At 34.1% G+C, this 12,600-nt stretch overlaps 1 protein-coding gene across 2 annotated transcripts in view; it reads left to right on the top strand.

Annotated features, from left to right (window-relative positions):
- Positions 1–12,600, top strand: part of LOC115446543 (6-phosphofructo-2-kinase/fructose-2,6-bisphosphatase) — a 40,713-nt gene that overhangs the window by 18,763 nt on the left and 9,350 nt on the right. The window contains exons 1-2 of one of the 2 annotated variants that reach the window (XM_030173224.2): positions 8,143–8,314; positions 11,320–11,445. In XM_030173224.2, coding sequence (XP_030029084.1) covers positions 8,251–8,314; positions 11,320–11,445 — 190 coding nt within the window. In that variant the 5' untranslated portion in view covers positions 8,143–8,250. Of the gene's footprint in view, positions 1–8,142; positions 8,315–11,319; positions 11,446–12,600 lie in introns of those variants that run through there. The other variant, XM_030173223.2, reaches the window with a different exon arrangement.

Below are 12,600 nucleotides of genomic sequence, written 5' to 3'. Positions count from 1 at the left end.
ATATTATTATATACTAGCTTTTGCTCGCGGCTCCGCCCGCGTTATAAAGTTTTTCAGGCTAAAGTTTTCCATTATAAAAGTAGTAGTTTTCCGGGAGCCTATGTTCTTCCCAGGGTTTCAAACTGTCTCCATACCAAATTTTATCTTAATACGTTGGGTAGTTTTTGAGTTTAAGACGTTCAGGCAAACGGATGCAGCGGGGGACTTTGTTTTATAATATATTTTTTTAGAACTTTTTTAAGAGGAATAATCCCGACATACATCATTGTTGCATAACTTTAACCGTTTACGCAGCGCACGCAACGGAAGCTCTCAAAACTAATAAATTGTCCCCGTATTTGTAACATGTTTCATTACTGCTCCGCTCCTATTGGTCATAGCGTGATGATATACAGCCTATAGCACCCCACAAATAAAGGGCTATCCAACACAAAACGAATTTTTCAGTTCAAACTGGTAGTTCCTAAGATTAGCCATTACTGCTCCGCTCCTATTGGTCATAGCGTGATGATATATAACTTAGAGCACTCCACGAACAAAGGACTATCCAACGCAAAAATAATTTTTCAGTTTGGACCGGTAGTTCCAGAGATTAGCCATTGCTGCTCCGCTCCTATTGGGTATAGCGTGATGATATATAGCCTATAGCAATCCACAAATAAAGGGCTATCCAACGCAAAAAGAATTTTTCAGTTTGGACCGATAGCTCCTAAGATTAGTAAACAAATATAATGAGAAAGCTTCGAACTGCTAAGCTATCGGGAGTTACACGTGTTATTATAAGTCAACCATAAAAGATAGACATATGCTGTCGTGGGATATTTTTTACATAATTTTAAGGAGAACATTTCCGTCATACATGATTTCTATGTAGCTTTAACCATTAAGGTTGCACACGCGACGGAAGCTTAAAAAATGGTGTAACTTCTCCCGTTTTCCCAACATTTCCCTTCACTGCTCTGCTCCTATTAATTGTAGCGTGATGAAAAGTATACTATAACCAGCACAGGAGTATGAAAAATAATTGTACCAAGTTTCGTTAAAATCCGTCGAGTAGTTTTTGTTTCTATAACGGTTATACAGACAGATAGACAGACAGACAGACAGACAGACAGACAGACAGACAGACAAAAATTTTACTAATTGCATTTTTGGCATCAGTATCGATCCCTAATCACCCCCTGATAGTTATTTTTGAAATATATTTCATGTACAGAATTGACCTCTCTACAGATTTATTATAAGTATAGATTAAAAAAATAAGTATGTTTCAGTTTCATAAATTGACATTTCTAGCATACACTTTTGCAAATCCGGTAGATCGATCTGTATGCTTGCTTCTATTATTTTTACTCGTCATAACCACCTAGTTTTGAACAAGGATAACAGAGTTAAACCCAACCTCTTTTCAGAGGAAGCATTTGTCTCATTTTTGATCATTGCCAAATAACAGCAATTCGTGCAGTCGGACGTAGTTAAAGCGCGTGGGTAAATCACGTGGGTTGCAATTTCCTTCGCTTGCAACACGCTGGTGTAAGTAGCGTCGACAGATTCATCGCAAAGGATACCTTCAAAGAACAAAGATATTATCTGCTTAAAATATTTGATATTTGTACTGGAATTCGATGTTTTTGTATTTAATGGATTTGATGCGACGTAGTTTAAAGTATACAATGAAAGTAAATAAGGATAGTAGATCAATAAGCTGACTACGTCGTAAATATCACACGTTTCACGAATGTGCTAAACGTTTAACACACGTCACGCTGAAGCCAAACATGCTAAAATGGTTTAAACGTGCGCCGCATAATTGGATAATTTCTAGCGGTCTAGACGTACCTATGTCGTCTTCAAGATCTTTATAAACTGATGATACGCTAAATGGATAATGACATGAAATTCAAGTAGTATTTGATTATTTTGATAAACCTAAGATTCGATTAGACGCCAAGCTATACCAATATTATCTAGATGAAATGTTTGTAGGGGCTAATCTCTGGTACTACTGAACCAATTTTGGCAATTCTTTCACTAATAGGTAGCTATATTACTCCTGGGTGCTATAGGCTACTTTTTGTCTCGGGGAAAACGTTATCACGCAAGCTGAGCCGCGGGCAAAACCAGTATTAATAATGTAGACTCTATCCCTGCAAGAGAATTTTTTTATTTAGTCAAATCTAGAACTTTAAAACCTTTTGTAGTATGGAAAATATTCTACCCAATTTAACGTTAAATGCCGGACATAAGGTATACTTAACTATAAGTCAACTTTCACTAGATCATGATCTATTGGGGTGAAATACGATATTTTGGCAAAACACGTACTAGTTACGATTGTCAGACTGACTCTTCCCAAGGTTAACTTTAGTTTAAATATTTTCCCCTTGTTTTAACTCAAATCGGTAGAATGTGTGCAATACTTTCTTGCTATTATTGCCAATTTGTACTGATACGTCTTTAGTACAGAACTTTATGCTGTTGGTTTTCCTTTTTCTGTTAGGTACATAACGTTTGGTTTTATGATCAAATCCGATTTAAGTTTGTTTTTTATTTGTCTTATTAGTTATTTTGCTTTTAAAAAAATCTGGTGATAATGCAGAATGCAATATGAGCGCTCAAATAGACTTTTTATTAGGTTCTTGTAAAATAATACAGATGTATCTATCTCCGATCTTGCTCATTAAAAAACAACAAACAATCAAACCTTTAACTTGTCCAATTTAAAGCTGATTATTATAATAATAGAGTAATATAAAGATAAAAACGAAACGACAATGGCCCACAAAATGATCCAAAAAACCCAATTACAAATAAAATAGCTCAGTCATTACCATAATGGCATTTTGGTAATCTAAATTAATAACCAATTAGTCAACGACTAGAGATCCGTAATAAACGTATTTCCATCAAAAATGGCCAATAATAACCACTGCAGTAGGCCAAGAGCCAACAATACAGGCGATCATAGGCGTCTCAAAGTCAAGGATTGCGTGACGTAAAGCATCGTGTGCGGACAAAATTAGCGCATGCCACAAGCTTGTTACTTTCATTCATTGTTGGTACACATGTTTGAGTGATTAGTGATCAATTAGAGGGTCGATACTTTAATTAATAACAGAATAGCAAACAGACACGTATTATTGTTTGTTTGGAATATGCTCGTACATTTTAGCGTCATCGGACAATGCTGACTTTATCATGGTATCCTGACCAATGCCTACGTTGTCAATAATGTTTCCAATAGAAACAATACGTATTTCTTCAAATACCCTTACTAGATATAGCAATAAACAACTCTCATACCAAGCTATTTAAATGTACTCCACACAACACATAGCGAGGAAGCAGCTGTTTCATTTCATTACTAAGTAAACACATCTCATAGGTTTTTTCATAAACAGAACATCCGCCTTGATATCATCGGTAAAACCCCCTATAATTACTAATTCAGCGAGTCCTTTATCAGTAGTCATTAGTGTATAATGTATATCCGTCATACTCCTGTTTATTTAGCTGACGTGAAATTATTGCAAGTTATTCGTTGTCCCGGTTTGTCCTAAGAACCCCATACTTAACTGACGTGATGAATTGAAATGATTGCAAATTATTCGTTTGTTGTCAGAACCCCAATTTTGACGATCTTTATCCAAAAAACCTAGAGGTATACCATAAAAAGGAGGCATAATAATATTGACCGAGATAAGTAAGTACCTTAGCTGGTTGTTTGTTTTATTAAGATTTTCCTTGCTCTACCGTTTTTTGCTGTTTCTATGAGTAAAATATATATATTCCTTTATCACCACGCCGTAATATTTTGATGTTATGCCAAATGTTACGTGCGAATTCATGTGTTTAAATGCAACACGTGTCAAAAACATATAAGTAACAATAGCTTATGCCGTTAAATGAATTTCTAATTAAACTTTTGTACATTCATTTTAATTTCGAGAAGATTTTTTTTTATATGGGTATTTAAATTTTCATCGCAATTTTTAATCTTCGCTGATCAATAATTAATACAAATAACTTATTATAAATGGGCTGTACAGTTATCTAAAAACACAGCTATATCTTCTTAAGTAGTAGGTACTTAGAGGTTCAAATAAACATTTCTTGATATTCGGGAAATATCAGCCTTATGGATCTTGTAAAATTATTCAATTATTGATTATAGTTAACCGACTTATTTTATACCTTTGTAATATTTTTACGCAAATAAAAAAGGAATTAATTTACATAAAATTAAACAGTAATTCTAAGAGTTTATTTACATAAACTTAAACTAAAACCTTACGGTTAGGGGACAGATAAATAGGGATTTTTGTTTTCTCTGTTACCAAAAACCAATACGGTTCTCAAAGCTATCCTTCGATTAGAACGCCCGCGGATATACCCCCGTAAACATAATAACGACCTGACCTTATTGATCCTATTATTTAAAAAAAAAGAATTAGGATCAGTAGTTTCAGAGATTATTCCTTCGAATTAATAAACTCTAGCACTCTATAAAAATAGCATACAATAAAAAACTTACCCATTATCAGAGAAAATGAGTTCACAGTAACTTTCCATGATTGACCTTCCAATCAACATGTCACTTGATCTGATTGAATTAATTAATAAAATCGATAGATACGGCACTCCTGACTCCGCAGCTATAACGCTGATTAAAAACACAGGAAACACGTGGGAGTGTGTTTACTATCAATAGAGGTTTATCATCTGAGTTGTAAATTGGCTTAGGTATTTAATATTTTTTATTATAGGTGAGAAAACGTATTCTTTGTGTAGGGAAATTTTAAATAAAAAAGTAGTACTCGTAGTTAAATGTAGGTTCTTAGGATTATACATTCAAATATTTAAAATTCGTAAATATTAAATTTCGTTTAGTACAAAAGTTACACAAACACTCAGAAGTATCAGATCAACGCTCTACTATAATGGAAAGAGAATCCAAATATAACTCCTTTGATAGCTCGTTACAATTCACCATTGTATTGTATCTTGGATAGAAGACTCGGAGAGTTTGAAAGTAACTGGTGGAAACTAGTTGAGATGAATGATAAGAATAAGTGTTGCACCACAGTTTATACGTTTAGCGATGAACTCATTTTAAATATCCTCTACCCTATCTTTTCTGGGGCTAATAGAAATAAAATGTATTGGAATATAATAGCCATTTCCAAACGAGAGACTTATCGCTAGAATATGACATTCCTATACATTTTGTAGAAAGACGTTTGGGCTACGGACTCTGGTAATACCATGTCGCGCAAAAATATTGGGAGATGTGACTACTAACTAATTCAGCTACTATACACTGAGCTTATTTCCGTTCCATTATAATATGCTTAATGAAAGCCCTATTTCCAATCTAAAAAGCAAATTTCGATGCCTATAATCGAACCAAGAACCTCCGATTTATAATCTAAGCCTGCCGCAAGACCAATTTCGACTGTCTATAATATAATACTGCAAAGACGTGGAAATGTTCTAAGACTGCAAAAGGATGAATATTCGCGTATATTCACAAATAATACTATTAGGACGCACAGTGCGCCCGAGCGCATGTCGGCAATTTCATAGTTTACTTTGCCTTTGTTCATCTTTGTACCTAAAGTAGTGTCTTCATATTAGCCAATCACAGGGATAGGGATATATATCTTACTCCTTTTGAATGTTACTTCGTTTAAATTCTTCATTGTCGTTTTCATTATTATATTATGTTCATAAATGTATATACTATTCTTTATGAATTATCGCTTGCTTCAACGGTAAAGGAAAACATCGTGAGGAAACTTGTATACCTGAGAAATTTTCTGTAGGGATTTTGAGGGTATGTAAAATGTACCAATCCGCGCAAGACCAGCGTGGTGGACTAAGGCCTAATCTCTCTCAGTAGTAGAGGGGCCTATATAGACAAATAGAGGCATAGGGATGCTTGCGCACTGCGAATGCTGTCATGCTATAAGCACTGACAAACAGACATATTATCTCAGAATTGTACTTAGCTAAGTAACGTTTGTGAATAAGGGCCTAAGAGTCATATGCGTTGTAAGTCATAACATTCCTACAACCTTGACAGTAATATGTGTTTACGTACATCGGCTTACATTTTCTAAGCATGCTTGATTGTATGCAAATTTTCTTTCTTCAGTCGTTACTTTTTGTTGGGAAACAGATTAAGTATTGAATTCTATTTTGATGTACAATCGATTCAACTAATAGGTAACGCACGGAACATCTTTTACTAATAGCTATAAAAATACATTTTGTTTATCAATCTCTCTCATACTTGTTTCTAAACAAAATATACACTATTATTAATTGTCTATGATACGATTAATGCTTAATGAGACAGTTATATTTATATATTTTTTCGCTAGACTCCGTATATACTTACTGAAGCGGCATCGTAATAAACAAATTCTTATTATTACTTTTAAATGTACTTATTTGACGTTCATTGGATACTTCAGCCTCCATTAATAATATTCAATTAACTCCATAGGGATCATTGCATTCCTGCGACCGTTGTCCTGTAACGTTATACAATTTTTATTTTACAACATACTTACATACTTACTTAATTTTCGTGTCAGATTATCTTTTATAAATATGCTTTTTTATGTTTTTATCATGGGAACAACATATATTATGTATGTAATTCTAATAACAGGCAATATTCTTAGTGCAGTTACGTAAACATAAATTAATAAGATACTTAATAATCAAACAACATGAGCTCTGACCTGAAGGTCATTTAGATCTCGACTAAGTAAATAAATAAATACTCTTACATACCTAAAGGTGACCTACAGTTGTATGGGTTCTTCATTTTGTGAAGGCCTTGTATCTTTGATAGCTTAATCGTTGATGGCAAATTATACTCAATTACTATCAAGTAAAGGTTCTTTTACGAAGGTATTTTTAAATTACAGATTGTGACATATATACAAACCTAAACATACGGGAATATAGAATATCTAAATAGATAAATTTTAATATTTTAGATTCTGCGGTTTAATACATAACAACATCCCTAAACAAATATATTATAAATAGGTATATTTATTAAAAACTGAAATCCCATCCCGTCCATTATTGGTGTTCGAATTAAATGTACCTTTTCAGTGAAATTACGCCGGACAACTTAATTAATTCTTGGACATTTCTCATTAAATACTATCTAACTACGTAGTAGAAACAAGATGTTAAACGTGGAAAAATTATGTGTTCTGTTATCATGCAATTTGTGTAAAGGTTATCGTCGACTAGCCGACACCGGCGACAGCTCATACGTGCACCTCGTGATTCATGACGCATTTCTCTCGCTAATACCTCTCCAATATTTATAAAATCACAACTTTGTAGTTGATAATCTCAAACTTGTTTAAAAACATGAAATACTGTCTTTTTATACGAAGACAGGAAATGAAATGAAAATGAAACTGTGTGGAACTTTTCAAATGAGATTTTGCGGGATTAGATATATTTATTTTGCCATTATACTTAAATGCTCTTAGAAATTGAATATTAATAAAAATAAAACTAAAAAACTGGTTAAGCCATACTCAATGATCAGAAGAGTCCTAGAACACTCATAATAAAACAATAATCATAACTATGTGTTTAAATAACTACTTTGTTTGAAGACCAACCATCAAAAAATACCATATCGAATCAATAGGTAATTTTTTTTTAATGTAATCCTAATTGTAGTTTTTTTATTTACTTAGGTACTTACATCCATGTTTATAATAAATTGAATAAAGAACCCTGAAAAGCTGATATTATATGTAGACTACAGGCCTTAACTTTATCCCTTCTGCTCTCAAATTATTTGTCGTAAGGAAAAAAGTGATAGACTATAATTAGTGTAAACTTAATTAATTTGATAAGAGGATACATAAAAATCAGTCTTCATATATGTAATGCATCCCTCCCTGCTCACTATGCGGCTATTTTATACATTGTAGGCGGAACAACATTGATTTGTAAAATTTGTTATAATTAAAAATTATAAAACGTACATTTTTGATACTTAAGTTACACAAATTCAAATGTTAGAAATATAAACATGTCTCAGCTATGGAATAGAGTGTGATAGAATGGCTGTCAATCGATACTACTGACATTGACAGCTGACAGTTCACGTCCTGCTAGCCGATGAGGCCGGGCGAGTGCAAAAACTATTAACATTATAATAAAATTATTAAGTGAATATCTTGAACGCGGAAAGTTTCCGCTATGGATTCCGACGACAACCGTGTTGAAGGCTGGAAATACCTCAATAAACAATTCTTCGGCGATGGTTCGTAAACATAAAAACTTTAAACAAAATATCTTGGAATTCGCAATTTAATGTTTCGTCACAATGCCATTGGCATAATTATGAATACTAGCATCGATTACGTGATTTTGGAGCAGGAAGTGATTTATATTTAGAATTTATACAGAGTCTCGTTCGGTGAGATTTCTCATGTGTTGATAACGCTGTGAGATATTCGAGTTACTCTGATAATAATCTCTAATCAGAACAATCTGGTATTTATTGAAGACGTGTGAAATTGGGTCAAAACCTATTTGATTTCTTTTATTATACAATTTATTACAATACACTTGATGTAGACAGAAATGTAATTAATTATAGCTCTGTACTGATAAACGCACTCGTGTTATTATTTATTGAATAGGTACTTATTATTAAATGCGTGTATATACTCATCCCAGTATCCGCGAAAATGTAGGCAGTAGTGTAAATACACACATATAATTTAGACCAAATTTCTGTCTGTTTATTACAAATAAATTTAATCCACAGAATTAGGCCCTAGTATTAATTTAATGTGTGTTAATTTTTTATTAATTGATTTGAATATGAAAGGCTTCAGAAAGTGACATAATTCAAATGATATTTTTAGCAAGGAATATTTTTATGCTGCCAAAATACACTGTACAGGGTAATGATTGATTACAAATCTGACAATGTTTGCATGAATCTGTCTAGAAGAAATAGATCAATCAATATTTAACACTTATTATTCTTGATATTAGTTATGTAAGAAGTCACTTGAAAATTGAATTAATGTATTTATTTAGTATTAAGGAAACAGAACAATTACAGCTGAACATACACAAATAAAAATAAAAAGAAAATCGAGCAAAGTTTCCACCAAAAGTAAATACAAACTAAAATAAAGGGAATGGAAACAAATACTAATGAATGCAAGATTTTATAAAATTTATATATAAATATACACTTATTCTAAAATGGTAAATTTTTGTTACCCCATACACCATAATGAAAGAAGATTAGCTGAACATGTTACAAAGATTGTTCAGATTTCCTTGCTGACATAGTTGTATTATGTGCACACTACAAGACTACTCTGATTACAAACTTGGGAAAGGTTTGAAACCCAGGTTGGGTAAAGTGATATTGGTTATTTTACACAGTATCAGCCAAGAGGTATTTATGACCCATGGCTACAGGTTTGTTTCCGATCATACAATGGGATAAAAAACACATGGCAAAAACTGGGTGCGCTAGTTACACCTCTGCTTACCCTTTCAGAGATAAAGTTCGGAGACCTCAACACTGTAGATTAATGGTTTCAGACATGACAGACACATTCATGAAGGTTTCAGACAGCCTCTTAATGTAATATACCTACATTAGGTAATAATGAGTAGAGATTATGTAATTATGGTTGGAATTAATTTTTACAATTATCAGTGTAGATTATATATGAACCAACTCTAATCCACCAAGTCACTTTTCATGTGAAAGAAAAAATACCATTACTACACTAATCAGGAATTTTATGAGAGGAGAGCGGTCACCAGAAAAAAGCCTCAGATAGTGTTTAAACATTTTTATTAACATTTACAGTTGTTTTTGTTTTTTGATGATAACTTGTGTTGTAGATAAAAATGTTATTAACATAAACTTTATTTGACAGATAGTATATTTTTTGGTAATTAGTGAATTACTGTGAATTTAATAAATTATATTTTTGTAATTAAACTACCCTAAAAAATAATCCATATCAACCCTGTATTTTGTACTGTCCCACTGCTGAACATGGGCTTGGTCTACTACACTAGCTGGTCTAGTTTGCATGAACCGACTTTACACACTTTCCTTGGGTTTTGAACCCAAGACCATAACAGTCTGATAATAAAACAAGTAGGCTACCGCAACTTCTAAAGTTTTGTCGGTAACATAAAAACACTCACGCTTTTACCACAAATGGGGTAGGTAGAGGCGCAACTGGTGCACGCATTTTCTGCTGTATGTATTCCGTCCCATGATGTGATAGAAGGCGAACATATCGTCTAATCGGCTACAAATTCAACACTCCGGTCTGATACTGATAAAAAAAAAACCTAATATCACTGCCCGGGAATCGAACCCGAGACCTCAGCACTGCAGTCGTACCGTAATACAACTACGCCATCGGAGTAATGGCAATGAATTGGTAACTTTTTTAAATTATTACATAATATGTTTATTTTCTGCACTTCCCCAAAGTTTATGCGATCAATTTATTTTGATTAAGAATTATATACTCGATATGACAAACAAATCTATTAAAAATTGGCATCACGACAACCTTGAATCGATTTTGATGGTCGTTAACATGCGACCGCATAAGCGACACTATCTTCAATAATTGATATTCATAATTTTTCTGCTTTATTGCTAACGCATAATACGACAAAATATGAAACATTGAAAGAGATTTGAACTTCTTATTTACCTGCCCTATCAGTCAAAATGCGATCAACGCGACACCCTTTTCACCACCAACTACCTAACGTGAACTCCAAGTTAGAGACGCATTCTTGGGTAAATTGGGTTTAAAAAACCACTTACAGTGTTTACCCTATCTGTGAGTCGAAGCCAAGACCATAGATTTTATACGAGCCCACCAACCTGATCCCACTGCACCTGATAGTAAGTGGAATTGGGGGTAAGATGGGTACCTAACCCTTTTTTTCGCGGGGAAAAAACGCGTTATCGCTACCATCACTTGGGCGGTGGTACGGTTATGTTGGTTCCACCGGTCTTACGGCCCATCGACGACACTCCAGAGTACAGCATCAGCCCCTAACCCCAGTACACTCTACGCCTGCATACCAACCTAAAACCGCAGTGGTCATTTTCTGCGCGTACGGGACTGCTCCGGAGCACTGAGATAGCTGCGCGAAATCGTCCCTGAACCCATCTCACCCTAGCCTACTATATCAAGTTGTTTAACATCTATACTTCTTGCCTGCCATTAATTAATATTTTTTTTCTGATGTCCTCAGGGGAGCGAGCCAACTATGTGAACATACCGCATGTGATCGCGATGGTGGGGCTGCCGGCGCGCGGCAAGACATACATATCCAAGAAACTGTCCAGATACCTCAACTGGATAGGGATCAACACCAGGGGTGAGTAGCATTACAATACTTGTAGCTTAGTGACTTGCATTAAATACTTGGCTAGTGGTAGGATATTTCTAACCAAAACATAATTCAACTTATATACCTGACTTTAGGACCTACGTAAGTGAGTCGCATTTCGGGGTAAGCCTGGATATGTCCAGTTTCGAACAGGCGGCATAATTGTGTCTACTGGCGAGGGTTAATCATTTATTTATTTATTTATTTATTTAAGGACCTCCAACAAAGGATACACGGCATATAATAAATACAATGTCTTAATATTGGTATAATTAACAATGTGACGTGCTTCTTCAATTAAAGGAGACCACAGCATGCAAATTTATGTATTAATACAGCGGCAAAATAATAATATTTGTTACTAATAAAATTTAGAATAACAAACAAAAGGGATAAAACATAATAAGAAGTGACAAAACATAAAATAAAATGTGATTAATTATAATTATTAATTGTGAGTACGTAACAGTTGCAGGACTTGTGTCCTGTACTTATAAATGTCCGTGATATCAAGGTCATGCGTTTTTGCAAGAGCATTATACTGCCTACAGAGCCTTGGCACAGCAGCGAAGTGACCTAAGTTAGTTTTAGATAAGGGGATACTTAAAAGATTATATACGCTTTTTCGTGGAATTCGAGCTACATCTCTACTAGATCCCAATAACATAATATCGTGGATTCATATTGCCCTGTCCGTGTAAAAAAATAAAGAATGCAATGGAATTACAAATTTTAATTTGTAACTTCAATTGCAGTGTACAACAATCGCACATGTAATTATGATATTACTGGTAATGTAGTATTACCTCACTGCGCCATTATGATCAAAAGGTGCAGTTCGGTTATTTTTCGGATTTTATCGTGGTTTTTATATTATAATTTTCTCCAGACGTTTCGAAGACTTTGCAACTTTCATGGTCAGATCTCCCCGAAACCACGAAGGCTGCAAAGTCTTCGAAACATAAAATAAATTTATCAGATCCCCCAATTCGAGCAGTAATCTTAACACCCGAGTACAGGCAATGACCAAGTGTAATCGCACAATAAAAATTGTAACCTTAGTTCAAGACGTCCGTACCGAAACTTTCAACGCTCGCAATCGTTTTGTTCAATCCATCGGCAAAATGGACCAATCAGAGCAAA

The sequence above is a fragment of the Manduca sexta genome, chromosome 14 (genome assembly GCF_014839805.1).
Source record: "Manduca sexta isolate Smith_Timp_Sample1 chromosome 14, JHU_Msex_v1.0, whole genome shotgun sequence".
Lineage (NCBI taxonomy): Eukaryota > Metazoa > Arthropoda > Insecta > Lepidoptera > Sphingidae > Manduca > Manduca sexta.
The sequence above is the reverse complement of the archived record's forward strand: the minus strand, read 5'-3'. Positions and strand labels throughout refer to the sequence as shown.